Below are 16,913 nucleotides of genomic sequence, written 5' to 3'. Positions count from 1 at the left end.
CCAGGAATTCATAGAACCATAGGGTTAGAAGGGACCTCAAGGATCATCTATTCTAACCCTCTGCCAAGATGCAGGATTTGTTGAGTCTAACCATCCAAGACAGATGCTAATTGAGTGCAGAGAGACTGTCTTATGTGTTCTCAATTCTCCCCTAGCTGGCACCTAGACAGTGAGGAGAAGGAAGTTTAGCTCCTTGACTGAATTTCACAGGCAAAGGAATTTGGGAGAGCAAAGAGATGCAGAACAGGGGACAGATACAGCAGGTATAGGAGCCTGTGGAGGGAGAGGAGATAAGAGAAGGAGCCAGAAAGGAAGTAAAGGGGCAGGAGCCAGGCATTGGAGAGGACAGGAGCAGAGGAGGAAGGGGGACAGAGGCAGGGCAGAAACCAGAGTGGGGGAGGATAAGAGCAGGGGGACAGAGGCAGAAATTAAGCAGGGGCAATGGGATGGAAGGGGGAATAGGAGTAGAAGAGGACAGGGCGAGCCTGGGAAGTCAGGGGTATAAAGGTCTGTAACAACTACAATATCTTGCCTATCACAGGGTGGCTTGCCTCTTAAAGGCTACAGGCCTGGGGCCAGCCAACCCTACTCAAGAGGAGTTATTCCTGAGTAGGGATTAACTGATTCCCGTGTAAAGAGAAGCAGGAAGCTGCAGAGATGGGATTAGCTCAGGGAGACCAGGATGACATACAGAGGCTGCTGGGAGCAAGTAGGCTCCAGCAAAGGAAGCTGGGATTTAGGAGTGAGACAACAGGCAAGTGAGACTATGGGCGGGAAAGACGTAGGAGTGGGTAAATGGATGGACTTGAGAAGACTTTATTTTTAACTACTGTGTTAATAAAACCCAACCCCAAGGAGTGGTGGCATTGTACTGAGTGTGGAGTTTATTTAAACAGTCCCTTGAAGAGAGAAAACTGAGGTAGGCTGCCTGTATAGCAACCTCAGGCCATGAGGGGGTGCTGAGGAGGCTGTTTGCCCTTTGACACTCCCTATAGATCCTAGAACTGAAACCATTATTCCTCAGTCTCAGTATTCCTTTGTTGTCTAGTAAATAGAGGTGAAACCCACTGGCAAAACATGTGTCTCCATTCCCCTCTAGTAGCATGTCCACAGAGAAGACAGTTTCTACAGCTACCAGTTGCTCTGTTAGCTCCTTTCTCCTCTTGCAGTTTCTGTCTCATTCGCCTCATATTTTCCAACTTCTGCAAAAAATGAAGTGGGGACCTACACACCTCCTTCATTACATACCGTCATTCATCCCCAGAGTAACTCCATCCTCTGTACTGAATGAGGTAGCGGTCTTATGGAAAAAACCAGCATATGATCATAATGAGTGCATCATAATGAATATGCACAAGAAGGTAAATTAAGTCTGCAAAAGTGGATGAAATTAATATAATGAGGAACTAGGTGGTCTAGTTATTCAAATAGCTCTGGCTCAAACTAATTCTGTATCAAATGACCTCATTGCCATAATAGCAAAATAGTTTTGTGGAATGCATCCCAAGGCCATATTTTCTCCTCTGGTTAAGTGTGGAGTTATAGAAAATAGTGAAAAACCCACTAAAATTAATCAGAATCATTTGGGGAGAGCATATGCAAACCAGCATTATCCCTCCTAACCTTTCCTCCAATCAGATGGACATGAGCTAGCCCTTACAAATATGTTAAAATATATCATACCCACATAAACTATATTGGATGGTGACAGTAATTCTGTATATATGTGCAGGGACTGCCATCCTTTGTATAGCTCTTACTGTATTTCAGATGCTTGCTGAAACACATAACTACTACTACAAATACAGTAAATACATTATATAGAAATATGTTAGGGTACATTATTTATCAGCCACATCCTGTGCACCAAGTGGCATGCGTGTTATTTACATTTGCTATTAGAGTATGATAGTAAAATTAGTGTGTCAAAGTGTTCATTGCAACTTAAGCTACGGGAGCTGCTGCACTTTTAGCTGATGGAGTAGCTGATTAAGAGTCAACATTATTACCTGGAATTCTGGTGCCTTAAAATATTATTGCATGAATAGGCAGGTATCAGATTTTAGGAAACGTGTGTTTTACTGTATATGTATATGCAACTGCCTTCTACTGTATTATTATGTTGAACCTTATATAACAGTTGCCTCTGCTGTCTCAGGGAGCTGCTGCTGTTCTCCCCAGTCCTCCTGCAGAAGAAAACAAAGGAAGTTCTAAATGTATTCAGAAAAATCCACACATTTGTACGTGTGCACAGGGCTCGAATTGAGGGGGGAACGGGAGTCTTCCTTTTCCTTGATGTTCTTATATGTACTGCATCTATGGTAGGCACCAACCATAAGTATGTTGAAACATAATAAATCAGTCTGTCAACTAGCCCTTACAGTTTTCAAGATCCACGTTTATACTTTTGTAGTCGTATTTGTACCTTTGATCCAAGACTAAAAACGGTCTTTACCATGATGGCCATTCTTCTTATTTCTAATTTTAATCTGTGTTAATACTGAGTCAAGAGTCATGCGATCTGTTTCCCGAAGACCATGGGTATGACGGAAGCATTAATAGAGATGCACAACAGAAATTATTATGATTCAATTTCCTATTTTGTTAGGATTAGCTACGACTTCCAACAAAAGGAAGATGGTTACATTACAAAGATAAAAATATCAGTGACTTCATTTCCCTAATTCAATTCTTATTGTGATAGAAATGAAGGCATGATTTACAGGAGACGATTCAATCTTCAGAAAAGCAACTCAGTGAAACAAACCTGTCAGGCCCCTCTCATTTAGGAATCATTTTATGGCAATCTTAAAAGTATCTCCCTCTTGTGCTGAGAGATTTTGTAGTGCACCAGTTAGTCAATTTCAAATTTTCTTGTTCCAAGTGTCACGGCTTGAAAGAGTCCAAATAATATAACTCTCGTTCCCTTCTTGCAGAAGGGGGAGACAGTTTGGGAGCCAAATCTTTCAGATCACGTGTCTCAACACTGCACTTTGCAAAACACTGTGGCATGCGTCTCAGCGTCTCGCTTTGTCTCTTTCGCCTTCAGCATCTCCTCTTTCCCGCGGCTCTCTTCCGTCTTTCACATGTATATTTTATGGGAAGGACAAATTGAAACACGGTGCTGACTGAAGTGAATCTGCTCTGCCTTCTCTCCCCAGGATGCCAATTATGCACCCGTGGGGACCCACAGCTGAGGGTTAGGACTTAGTGGGAGCCTGAACTCATTCACACATTTGCCAGCTGTCCCTACACATAGCCCTGAACCCGTGTTTCACTGTCCCGGCCCCGTGCACTGCGCTGTGCGCCTGGAGAGATCACCAGGCTGGCGGTGTTTGCAGAGCGGGGAAGGGACAGGGAGGCAGCTCACACACGCACCAGACACACAGCGAAGCGGCTGCGGGGGAGCAGATGCTCGAGCCCCTTGGGGAGCCGCCTGCCTCCCGAAGGGGGAGGGCGGTCTGGGCGGGGGAGAGGCGCATCCCCTGGCTGCGTTGGGGCTCGTGGGCGGGAGTGCAGAGCCAGCCCTCAGGGCTCTCCCGCACGCTTGCTGCGGGCACCGCCCCTCGAGGAGGGGCTGCTCCGACACCCCTGCTCAGGCGGAGCCGGGCAGGGCATGTGCACGCGGGGTGGTGCCTGCCCTGCTGCCGCCGCCGCCGCTGAGACTCACCGAGCTGCGCCTGCCAGCCAACTAAGCGGCAGCCGGCGCACCATGCTGCTCCTCCTCTGGGCGGCCAGCGCAGGGCTGCGCCCCGCTCCCGCGCCCGCCCGCCCGCCGCAGCGGCGCTGAGGGGGGGAACCTGCTTCGGCCGCGCCGGCCGGTCACCTCCGCGGGGCCCCCGGGCCGCTCCGATGTGGCAAGAAGCGATGATGAGGCGCCGCCGCTATTTGCTGGAACGGGCGGAGCAGGCGGCCGGCGGGGGCTGCGGAGCGGGCAGCGAGCAGCCCCGCTCCCGGGACTGGCTCTACGAGTCCTACTACTGCATGAGCCAGCAGCACCCGCTCCTCGTCTTCCTGCTTCTCATCGTGATGGGCGCCTGCCTGGCGCTGCTCGCCGTCTTCTTCGCGTCGAGGCTGGTAAGAGACACCCCGCCCCGGCCCCCGGACCTGCCCCTCTCCTGCCCTGTTCCGGGCCCCTCCCCGTCCCCTCTCCCGCGGCTCCTTCGTAGCTCACCTGGGGACCCCGCGCAGCAGCCAGGGCGGCAGAGGCTGTGCTAAAGAAAGTTGCGTTGGCCAGCGGGGTGTCGTGGTCCAGCAGCTCGGTGCCAGGGGCTGCGGGCTCCCGTGGCTATCCACAGCCCAGACCCCGCCGCAAACTTTGCTGCTCCTTGTTGTAGCCTTCAAACGAACAGTGGCAGCCTAGTCGGGAAGTTTGGGCTCTCTTGCATGGCTCTAAACATGCAGCATCGCGTTGAATTCACTTAATGCATTGGCTCTGTTTCCTTTCCACTGGCGGATTAGCCGTATTGACCCTTTTGGCAGTGGCAGGATTGAAATCTGCAGAAACCGCTGGTCCCCAGAAGCATTTGGAAACAACCCATTTTATGGCATAGAAGAAAGGCGCTGGAGCCTTTTCTCCTTTGTAGTAACAGCGTATGCAGAGACTGACCCAGTTTCTAGACAGAGGCTCTGCTGCAGAGTGAAGCCTTTCATTTTTAGGAGAATGAAAGTTTCTTGTACTTGCTACCCTTCCTGCGTGCTAACTGCGGAGCTTCCAGCAGTTGGGAAATCAAATATGTCACAACAGCAGATATCAATCTTACCAGTTGCTGATTTCACCCAATAATCTGTGGATTTGTGCCCTTGAATTGAACAGTGTGGAAAAGCTGTAGAGGGCAGTAAAATTCCTATTCCATATGGCGTCTTTCCACATGTAATGTTCAGGTTGTCTCACACTGTGTACTGAGTAGCATTGCTCACAGATTTTAAATGAAAGAATGGGAATTTCTGGTTTTCAGTTTGTATGTTTTGTCTGACTGGCCTCGAAAAATCTACTGAGTGTAGGTAATAGCCTCCAAGTGAGGATGAAGTTGAACAGCTTTACATCCGCTCTGTCAGAAACTAAAGAAGATTATTTCATGTTTAAACAATTGGTGAACCCTAGGTACTTTTTTTTCTTACCTACTCGGCGCAAACACCAGCGTTCATGGCATCTGAAGACTTCTCTCTTGACAACTGGAGCAAAGTGGTTTGTTTTTTTTATGGGGGGGGGGGAGGGGTTGAGATTAGGTAAAGAAGCACAATGAAGTCTGTTGTTTGTTTTAAGCTAAGGTTCCCAACCTGTCAAATGCAGGATAGATACAAAACGAAAGGAACATAAAACTGATAGCAGCAGAGGTGGCTGGTGGTACAGTGGGTTAATGCACTAGTCTTTCACTTTTGGAACCCTGTGTTCAAACTACAGGTCAAATTAAATTAAGGATTTCATTCTAGTCTGTTAAAGACATTTTTGCACAGTTCAGTGTGTTTAACAATCTGTGCTCAAGAGACCCAGGACTGGAGAAGCAGGTGTGTGTGTTGAATGCCAAAATTGAGATGTACTTGTAGAGCTGAGGTTGCCTTTTTTGAAGGCTTCAATCTGTTTCTCTTGTAACTGATTTAGAATTTACATCCTTGTCTAGATATAGGTCCATAATCATTTTTTGCAGGTAGCAAGATAAAGGGGTCTGGGAAATTATATAGAAAGTTATTCATACCTGATCTGGAAAAGCCATTCTGGAATACTTCCAGATCTCACTTAATTTTGCACATACAGTATGTGGTGCTTTTGTGTGCAATATTTAATTAGGTTAGATAGTTACAGAACACCTTCCTGCAGGTTGCTTGGGTCAAGGCAGTGCCACCAGAACCTCAACAATCATTAGCACTAAAATTCACATTTTTAAAACAGAATTCATTTCTCTGATTCAGTGTGTAATTCACAACTTGTTATAACAGGTTGCACATGCTCAGTTTCATAACTCCATTTCTGAAGTAAATCATTTACAATACTAAGAGTGCTGTGACTGCAGGTCTAGACTGAAAGACTATTGAGAGTTAATGGAAACAGAGCTGTATGAGTTGGCAAAGTCTTGCCACGAGTTACAACCTAAGAAACACTCTGAATTTTATAGTTCGGTCTGTCTTTGGAATTCCAGACATACCACAGAGAAAAAAGGGCTTTTAGAACTTTTTTCCAAGGTTTTATTTTCCAGTGGTTAACACTGAAAAGAGTGAGTGGGGAGCGAGAAATGATTCTTTGTTGAAGTTTTTAATTCTGAGATAGAAGTGATTTAACTTTCAAGACAGAATGAAAGTTTGCCTTTGGAGACTTCAGCCACTGGATATTGGACAAAATTCTTTGGATCATTGCCCAGATTTCCACCTAAAAAACATCTTATTAGAATAATCTTGCCCTGATTTACTCACAGCTAAGGAATTTTTTTGAAGGCTTAAATCTGTTTCTCTTTTATCTGATTTAGAATTTACATCCTCCTTGCCTAGATATAGGACCATAATCACTTTATGCAGGTAGGAAGATGAAGGGGTCTGGGAAATTATATATAAAATTCTTCATATCTGATCTGGAAAAGCCATTTTGGAATACTACCAGCTCTGACTTTATTTTGCACATACAATTTTTGTGGTGGTTTTGTGTGCAATGATTAATTAGGTCAGATAGTAACAGAGTAGAACTGAAGGCATTTTTCAGTCCAATGCAGTACTATTTCTGAACAGTTATGTACCATATTTTGAAATTAAGGAAAATCTTTAAACCTTTGGGTTCCTTATTAGGCAGTTAAGATTATTTTGAAAGAATCTTAAATGCATTGTGAAAACAAATTCCGGTTTGATATTTCACACCATAGTTGATTCACTTTCTTATTTTTACTTCCAAATCCAATTTGAGAATTGAATGCTAGAATCAGGCATCTGTTAGGTAAATGGAAGAACATAAATTAGTAAGCATTTTTATATTTCATGTCTTCCCAAAGAGAATCTGAGGCTTATACTCATAACACAACAAACTTTTTTGCTTTTATTTTGTATCTGTATTCATTTTGTTAAAATAGATTACCATCCCTAATTGATTGCTGATATATTTCATGCATGCCTCAGACTTCATCTTTCTCTTCTGATAATAACATTCACAACTATTTCCAAAATATGACCAGCCTTACAGGGAAACGTTGCACTTAGTAATTTATTTCAACCTGTTAGAATACCAGTTATAAGATGAAAAATTAATAGAAGCTTTACCAGAATTATATTAAAGAAAGTGGTTGAATTTCAAATTGACTTTTGAAATCTAATTCTGTTAACTATGCAGTACCCTTTTTTATTTACTTGGCTTATTTGATGATTGTGTTCTATGTCATACGAATACTGTGCTTTTGACTTTTGAAACTAAAGTTTAGCCTCTTATATATTAAATATACACTTCCAGGAGTAGTGGCAGATGACCAGTCAAGGCTAGAAACTCTAAATGATAGCTGTACATTTTCTTTCCTGCTCTGTGTCAGCTTTTTAAATGTCCTTCTACCAGGTAGCTTTTTTTGCCTCTCTGCACCTGACATAAAATATATAATAAATCAAACACTGGGGAAATGGGTCAGGCTTCCATCTTTGGCAGATGCTTGAAAAGATGGAGAGCAAATTCTTTTTTCCCAGATCCCTAAGAGCCTTCCAGTACTAAGGAAGACGTGCCAGAGGTCAGCGTTATTTTCAGTAGCTACTTATCTCTTGTTGCTTCCATGTTCCATATATAAGGAGCAGTAGGAACCCATTATTTTTTCTCCTTCTTAGTATAGAAACTACTCACTATTGCCAGCAATACACTGAATAATTCTGGTCATATTTGTGCTATAATCCCAGGAATAAAAAAGAATTGGTTAATTTTGGGCTTGAAGCACACTGAAATGCAAAACTGTGCAGGGGTGTGTATGAAACGTATACAGTTGTGACATTCTGTTCCTTATATAACTAACTGAAGATTTTTATGGGTCACTTTTGGAACCTTAAAATTACTTTTTAAAGAACCTATCTATTTGGATGCCTGTTTTATCAGCCACATCATGGTTGAAATACCATGTGAAGTAACAGTGACATCCACTGCCCCATTAGCCTGGTCACATCTATTTCAAATAATAGAATATCCTGTGCACTGTGTATAGTTGTGTGTCTGAGTTTTGCTCATGTTCCAGCTACCAGCATTTGGCTTAGTTTTTATTTAAATAAGAAAAAATAAATAAGATACTGGAGTTCCATTATTATAGGGGCTGAATTTGGGTCTGATCCTGCAGTCCTAAATGAAGTAAAAATTTATTTGATTTGAAATCAGTTTGATTCACAGGCACAAGAGAGGACAGAATATGTCCTTTGGGGGTTAACTTTAAAAATCTTTTTTGTGATAAGTTATAGAATGCAATTATTCTTTTCATAAGGATTTGTAGTTACTTATGATACATGTGAAACACTATTCAGTAGTAACTGTTCTGTATGAAATAATTTGAGTTTTAGTTAATTATACTGACATCTCTAGTTTCTGGACCAATTTTTGAAAAATGTAATGTTTTAAAATAATTACTCTACAATAATATGGCTCTAAGGTTACCCTTTTCATTAAAAAATATAAAAAATAAATAAGCACCATTTTCTTCTCTCCCATATTAAATGTGTTATGTATTCTGTGTCTCAAATTTTGTGATTTTTAACAAGTAAAAAACAGTTCTAGAAGTCAGCGAGAATTTTGTTTGATTAGGGACTGCATTTGGTTCTATATCAGGAGCAAAATTTAGAAGAAAACTACCTTTTAGCTGCTGATTTGAAAGTGGGAGTCAAAAGTGCAGAGTTATCATTACATTATTTTATGGTCCAAGACTTATTCATCACTTCAATGGTCCTGACTTCAGTGGGGCTGCATGGATATAAAAAGTCACATATTTGATGTGTGTATGCAATGACTTTGCTCTGAAAATCATAATTTTGACTCTTGTGACTATTATTGATATTTTAATTGCATAATAATGTTTCATTAATGTAGCTTTTATGCACTAAATTCCTTATTGTTTAAAATACTTAAAATTGAAACAATATATATCAGTAAGTATATCTTTAAAAATGTATCTCCATGTATCTGAATGTTTGGATTTCAAATACATTAAACATCAGATTAATTTATTTGAAAGTCTGATCTAAAGAACGCAAAATTACTTGGATTGGTTAGAATAGGGAGAATTTGGAGAAAATCCAGAAGGATTTAACTATACTAAGTAATTAGACAACACATTAGGAGATTAATTCCAAATAGACAAGTGTAGGACAATAGATGCTAGAAGGAAAACTTATTTTTTGTCTTAATTCTTTTTAAGTTGAATATAATGGCCATGAAGGGTGCCACATTTCTAGCCTTGGACACTTACGTACTTTTTAGCCAAAGGGTAGGTACAGTACTTGCTTTCATGCACTGCTTTGCAAATGTACCTTAACCTTTTTTTAAATGAAGCACCTTAAGGGGTGAAAATATAGTTAATTGTTACTGCCCATCTAGTCCCTGGCTTCTCTTTTGTGAGTGCCACCCAGCAGCAATTGTAAAGGTAGATTTTATAATGTGGACTCCAGTCTACTAGGAGTTGGACTGAGACCACTAACTCATTTCCCATAAGCAATTAAACATCTGTCGGATGGGCACAATTATTGGTTATTGCCATGCTGGGCTAGATTTCAAACGGTGCCATGTAGGTGAAAGACTTTGCATTCCATTTCCAGCCCCCTATGCCCCATCCAGTCCCTCTGAACCAAAATGATGAATTATTAATATGCACTGACAGATTTTATTTCATATACCATTAACCAAGTCAAGTGATGGAAATCAATGAAAAAGAATTCCAGATACTGCAAGCTGCCAAAAACATGTGACATTTATAGAATGAAAAAAGAAATAGCTGGAAGAATAGATTTATAGCTGGAGTCAGAACAGCTCAGTCTGGGTATCTGGGGATTGCCCAAGTAGTCATTAAGCAAGAATCACTTATACTAGCACAAACGGCATGAGTCAGATCTCTTACACCATTTTTATGGTGGTGTAACTGCATTGGCATCCTTGGGGTTACTTCTGCTTTATAGTGGTATATGTGTGATAGAGTCAGGTATAAAAATAGTTTACAGAAACCACTGTGTCCTGTGTAGTATAGGTTCAAACCACATTCCTTCACCATCCAAACTATTAGTGGCTTGTCTCTGTTGAATCTAAAGGAGTTGCTCTGGAGCTGAATTTGACCCATGTTGTCTGTTATTTAGATGGAAAACAAAATGCTATTAAAGTGATTTAATTACATGATTTTAAAAATAAAGTGTATTTTAACACAGTCATTAATTTTCGGGAAAACTATCTATCTTTGGAATTTATCAAATATTAACTATTAATTTATCATACTCTGAGAAGTAAATATGGAAAAATGGCATATTTTCGGAAGAGCTGTTCCCTCTGTGTATTGAGAGTTATATCAGCTCACTTCAGCGACAAAAATATATTTTTCTGCTTTTCACTACTGCTAGCTCTGCAGAGCCAAGAGTGCTTAAGAGTAAGTAAGCTGAGGATTCTGTTCCAATTTGAGCATGGATCATGAATATAATTGTTTACTAACTTCCAAATCATTTACACCTTTGCTATTCCGTGGGTGGCAGAAGTCCCACCATAGTTTGTCCTGAAGACCCTTTTATTACTGGTGGTGATGATGCATGATGGGAAATAACCCAGTTTTGCTTCCTGATCCCAAGCTAAATTTGCTAGGCTGGAAGTTAGAAAAAAGTACTTTTTTTTAAACCTTTAAACTGCTCAAATTTGATAAAGGAATAATTGAATAATTGAGGTCTGATAATCCTTGAGCCTTTCAGTACCATTTTTGTTACAGTTGCTTTTCAGAGTAGAACCACGCTTTAACAATAAGTCTGTGAAGACTAATGTACTTTGCTGTTTTGTTTGAAGAACCATTTCAAAATTCTCCTTTTGCTTTTACATTTAAATTTAGAAAACTTTTCATAAAATGCACGTAAGGGACATTTTTAATGGTGATTTTAAAAATAAGCTATTCAGGTTAGTTCAGCTTGAGTGTGCACAAAGTTGATAAAATGATTGAGGACTCAGCGGCAGTCTGCTACACATTAGCCTGGAGGCAAATTACATTAGCAGTACAAAATAAACCATAAAGTGCCAAAGGATTAAAGTAGCCTATGGAAACATATTATATGCTAAAATTGAAAATATTGAGCTTCCATTATTTTATAGAGACACTTCATTAAAATGTATGATTTATCATAAAACAGTTCAGTGTTGTACAGTAGTTCTATTGTTTAAAACCTAAACTGAGGTCATGCCATTTATTTGGACAAAGAAATAATTGTGTAAAGGATGATAAAAGCTTCTGTAGCTTCTTGAAAAGACCTGAGAGTGATTCTTCAGTTTCCACCTGAGATAGCAGGATTATTGCATATTGCATAAAAGCTCAGAGTTTTGTCCAAAACACTGGTAGACATTTAATTTATTTAGTAATTAAAAGACAGCAAGGGAGAAAACATTCAGAGAAATAAAGAGCTGATCAAAAAAGAACCATATAATATTGTAGGCTAAGCCATTATGTTGGAAGGCACCATGCTGGCAGTTTAATTCCATTATCTTCAGTGTACTTTAATCTCTGAGACCAATGACAGAAAAAGTAAAAATATTTTTGTTTAGTTTTCGAAAAAGGACTAAGAAAATATGACATTCAGGTTTTCAAGTTTTCATCCCTTTGCGCTTGTCTATTGATTTTAGCCTACTGATCATGTTAATGCTTGTAACTTTCTAATAAGTTTTGCAAGTTTTAAATGTTCAGCCTTTCAAATTACGTCACTGATCATCCTTCGTTCCTCTGAAGCTATGTAAGAAAAGATTATGCTTAAAAAATGGTTCCAAATTAAAATTATGGGCCAGATCTTCCACCCTGGCTGACACTAAACAAACATTTATTTCTACATACAGAGTTGTGACAAACTAAATTTAATTAAGTGTAAAGTGTAAGTTCATTGTTTTGAACTTCTTTGATGCTGATATACTTACACATGCATAACAGACAAATTTGAAAGATTTTGGATATTATAAACATTGGGCCAGATCCCTAGGTGGCGTAAATTAGTGTAGCTTCTTTGAAATCAGTGATGTTTTTTTCATTTACATGAGCTAAGGATCTGTTCCATTATGTTCTAAGAGTTCTTGTCCTTCCTGTTTGGAAACAGATTGTCTAGGGGCATAGCTAATTGGTTGGATCAGTTTTCATTGGCTGTTGAAAAGGGGAATGGGTGGAGTTTTGAACTGCTAGGGATGCTTGGTTTGCCAATAATTGAGAAACAAATGATTGAATAGACTGAAGTAATGAAAACATGTATATTGAGTATCGTTCTCATCATTGAACAGTAGCAGTAGCAATCATTTAAGTCCCTGTTCTCTTCAATGTTAGTTTCGTTCAAGAGCAGTCTGTTCATCTTTAATGCTAACAAAATCACCTTGTAGGTGGTACAGAACAAGCAACTTAATGTTAACATGTAGTAGTCTAGAGAAACTAGACCTTTTAGAATATAACACAGTGTTCTGGTCTCAGATACATGCAATCCCAGATTAGAAGTGCAGAACTCAGTTGAAATTCCTTTTTGTATGGTTTTGTCTAACCTTCTTTTGGTTAAGATAGTAATAAATAAATACAATGAGATATAGTAATACATCATTAAGATCAGGAATTCAGATGCACAAAACTCTGGAAATTCAAAGATAGAGTTCAGCAGTTGTAACTCAACTACATTACCTGTATGTAGTATTTTAGCATTGAGTATGTAATTACATTTGTGTTAATATTTGACAGTAGTGCTGGAAACATGTATTCACATGCTTAATTTTAAGTAGTAGTATTCTCTACCTTCAAAAACATTACTTACGTACTTATGGGTAAACATATGCATAAAAGTGTATATTTTTGTGCAGTGAGCCAAAGTTGGAAGGTGGTGGGATATAAGAACCATAATTTGAAATTTCCTCATTTTTATTCTTTCTGTTTAAGTTCTGATTGTTAATGTTGACTTCACAGTTTCTTTAAATGCATTGAAATCTTTTTTAAATTAAAAAGAAAAAAAAAAAAACACCCAACAGGAGAAAAGTGAGTTTCTGCACCCCACTTCTGCTCCCACTGAAGTCAGAGTTTTGCTATTGACTTTAGTGGGCACAGGAACATGGGTCATTTCAATGAGCAGAAAGGAAAAGTAGAAACAAAAAAGGTGGAGGAAAGCTGCTGCTACATTTACTTGTATGTAGTCACAGTCAAATAAGTGTATATTTTGAACGTGCTAACTTTAAAGGTAGGGAAGATAAGTGTCATAAACCATCCTAGTGTTTTTAAAAGCGATATGTAGGAGTCCAGCAGCTGGGGTCCTCTTTCTTCAGTACCTTGATGCTCTCCAGGGCACAGTATGGTAAAAGTTGCAAAACATCCGAGTCTTAGAAATGTGAATTATATATGCAGTGATGATTACATACTGTAAACAAAAAAAGGTGATTTTGGGCGAGGGGGAGGGGATGGCTTGCCAGAGACTTTGGGAAGATGTTAAGAACATCTCTGTGGATATCAAGGTGTGTATCCACAATTTTCTTAAATCATTAAGCAGGGGGTGAGGGGTAGGGAGAATATACTGCATATGCACAACATGTTTTCAATCTATGTAACTTTACTCAGACAATTTTTGTTAAAACAAAAGAAAATGTGCACATCCCATAGAGAACTATTATATGGCATGCCATATTCTAAAGTTGAAACACAAAGCCAATTTATGTTGTCAGAGCACAAAAAGAGCATCTGCAAAATTAAAGAATAAGAAACATCATTTCTTCATACTTGCATATCTCAAAATCAACACAATGGAATTTTTCATGTTATCCATAAATATTCACCTTAGGGCCAAGAAACAAATATGAAAAATTTCAGCCTAGAGGGTAATCTTTCTGGAAGGCTTAAGCGCTTGAAAAACAGGGTTTTGGGTCTTGACACTGCAGCTCTTGCTCTTATAACTGGTCCCATTGCAGTCCATGGGACACCTTGTATTAGTCAATAACAGTGTGTGTAAGGGTTGAAGGATCAAGTCTTCACAGTGCTAGTGCCTCTAACCATAAGTACCGTGGAGCTAATAAAATGGTATAAAACAATTCTTTATTTTATTTTATTATAATGTTAAAGTGATTTGTCGTGAAGATCATGTAATAACAATTGATTTATTTTTTGGTTCTGCAAATAATTTCAAGTATTGCTTAGTTTAAATAAATCGCATTGTAGATTGGATAGGATTGAAAACTGATTCACAGGTAACTGATTCTGCTAAATGTTGGGATTCCATCAACTAACTACTAAATTTCCAGAAATATGGCTTAAGAAACTAAACTCAGTCCATGCATATGAAACATAATTGACATAGCTTTCCATACAAGAAAACCTCCATAGGAGTGTGTATAATACATTCCTGTTTTACCTACACATTCTTTGCTGTTATTCTGGGCTAAGTAATAAGAAGTTAAGCCCACATTTTAAAGGTATTTAGGCATTGCTCTGCTCAGCATTGCAAGCCTAAATGATTTAGATGGCTAAGTCCCACTTCACGATGTATAATGATCTTCCTTATTCCACCTTGTAATATTCATTTCCTCCTTTTATCATACGAGGCACAATGCAATAGTATAGTTAATAGTTTTTGTATTATGTAAATGGCCCCAAATGTGATATTTAAAGTGAAAGAAATAGTTCTGTATACTCAGCATCCCGTCTTTGTGAGATTCAGATTCAATGGGCAACCAGTTTAGAACAAACCATTGCTTAATCAGATATTTGTGAGGAAGATGTGTTTTAATTGTGAGTCCAAGTGCTTCAAGTTTTAACTTCCTTTTCACTTCTCTCTCTTTCCAGGAAATTGAAGATCATGTGGCATTTTTAATAACTGTTCCAACAGCCCTAGCAATCTTCTTTGCCATATTCATCCTTGTCTGCATAGAATCTGTGTTTAAGAAGCTGCTCCGTATTTTCTCTTTGGTGGTCTGGGTATGTCTTGTTGCCATGGGATATCTCTTCATGTGTTTTGGAGGTATCATCTGTCCATGGGACCAGGTAAGGTTTTTTGTTTTTTGTTTTAATTTGTTTTTCTTTAGGATATTTGAGTCAGATCCTGAGAATCCTTTCATATACAAGTAGTCTCATTCCTGTCAGTGGGATACTCAGGTGAAATACTTGCATGAGTAAGGGTTTGCAGGCTCAGACTCTTTACGTAAATGTGTTTCTATCTGCAACAAGAAAAAATGAGTATGTGCCCTTCTTTTGCTCTTAATGATGTATAAAGAAGGTCTGAAATATTTCTTTTCTTTTTGCCTGCTTGTTTAGATATTGAACATTCTGGTTTTTTTCTATCATGTAAGATTGTTGGATGACTGGAAAACTAGTGCAATTATGATATTAGAGGAGTAAGGAGACCAAAAGCTGGATGGAAAGGGAGTTTTAGTCAGAATGTTTAAAACTTTGTTTTTGTTAACACCTGTTCAATTCCAATAAATTCCAACTCCAACCCATTGGAGAAAAGATGTATTTCTTAAAGTTTCAACATTCTCACCCTTTCAGTTAAGGTTGAGGAGCTTGCAATATAAATGTTCTGAGCTCTCCAAAAGCTCCTCCGGGAAAACCAAACTTTCTGGACACTCCTGATATTTCTAAGGTAATAAACAAGTAGTGAGGAAAAATAATACTTTGCTCCACAACCTTCTAGGCCTTTTCAATATGTCTCAAGGAAGCAAGATAGGGCACAAACCTAATTAAAAAACAAATAAAAAACAAAAACTCAAAATCCACTTTGCAGATCATCTTTACATGCCTACACCTCTAACAGCATAATGTATGATAAAGAAACTAAAAAAGAGGTGCTTCTTATGTTTAGTAAGTGTTTTTTGAAGGTTATTCACTGTGAACCCAAATCTATAATTAGTTTATTCACATCAATAACCATTAAGCAGCACATGAAATCCTGTAGCATGGAACAAATAAGAGGAAAAAAGAATCCTGTTTTATTGAATAATGTCCTTGTATCCCTTAACTGACAGATTAAGTTACATGAAAAAGCAAGTAAATGAGCATTAGAATTCTTCTGTTAAGTAACTTATTCCAGAGAACTAATTCTCTCTTGCTTTCAGTATAGGCTTGGAAAATGAGTGAAGTGTGACAAATAAAAGTATTAAATCTCACATGACTAAAGCTAAAAACAAACAAAATTTCCCAACATGCTCTGCTGCGGGTACTTGCTAAGGAGTGCAGTATTCAGTCTCTCAATTAATGTAAGAACTAAACACGGTGAATTGGATGATGATGAACTCAGCATGTGGCTTTATAAATTAGATATATAAAATATATCTAGGAGAACAAAAACAACTGTGGCATATAAATGAACTAAAACTAAGGCCTATATCACCCCTGGGCTTCTGCGATTGGAGGAGCTAATAGCCATAAAATCTCTCCTGGGAGATATGAGTATGGGGGCGGGGTGGGGAGCATTATTTCTGCCTCCATTGGATCCTATTGAAGCTCCTCACTGGAGAACCCTTTAGGTTCAGTTAAGCTCCCTGACGTCAGCCCCTGCCAAGTCTGACTGTGAATTAATGATGCTTCAAGAGCATTAAGCCTTGCTAAGAGTCTTCTCTCCATGGCAGCTACTGCACAGCTTCAGAAGGACTATGCCATGATGCAGCAAAAACAGTGCATAGGGGCAGCCCCTCCATGGAAGGAGGATTCCCCAGTACCTATTTAGAAGAAAACTATGGATTTGGGAGGTTGCACCCTGTTTTCTTTACAGCACCCTAGTTCTTCCTCACTGAGGGGAAGATTAAA

General features: G+C 39.2%; 1 protein-coding gene across 1 annotated transcript in view; it reads left to right on the top strand.

The window, feature by feature from the left end:
- The first annotated feature begins 3,870 nt into the window (after positions 1–3,870).
- ADCY2 (adenylate cyclase 2) overlaps positions 3,871–16,913 on the top strand; it is a 363,250-nt gene continuing 350,207 nt past the window's right edge. The window contains exons 1-2 of the mRNA XM_067569412.1: positions 3,871–4,077; positions 14,955–15,152. Coding sequence (XP_067425513.1) covers positions 3,871–4,077; positions 14,955–15,152 — 405 coding nt within the window. The remainder of the gene's footprint in view (positions 4,078–14,954; positions 15,153–16,913) is intronic.

This window comes from Emydura macquarii, unplaced genomic scaffold, assembly GCF_026122565.2.
Source record: "Emydura macquarii macquarii isolate MOO-44397 ecotype Brisbane River unplaced genomic scaffold, CSIRO-AGI_Emac_v2 contig_320, whole genome shotgun sequence".
NCBI classification, from domain to species: domain Eukaryota; kingdom Metazoa; phylum Chordata; order Testudines; family Chelidae; genus Emydura; species Emydura macquarii.
This window is presented reverse-complemented; position numbering and strand designations above follow the sequence as displayed.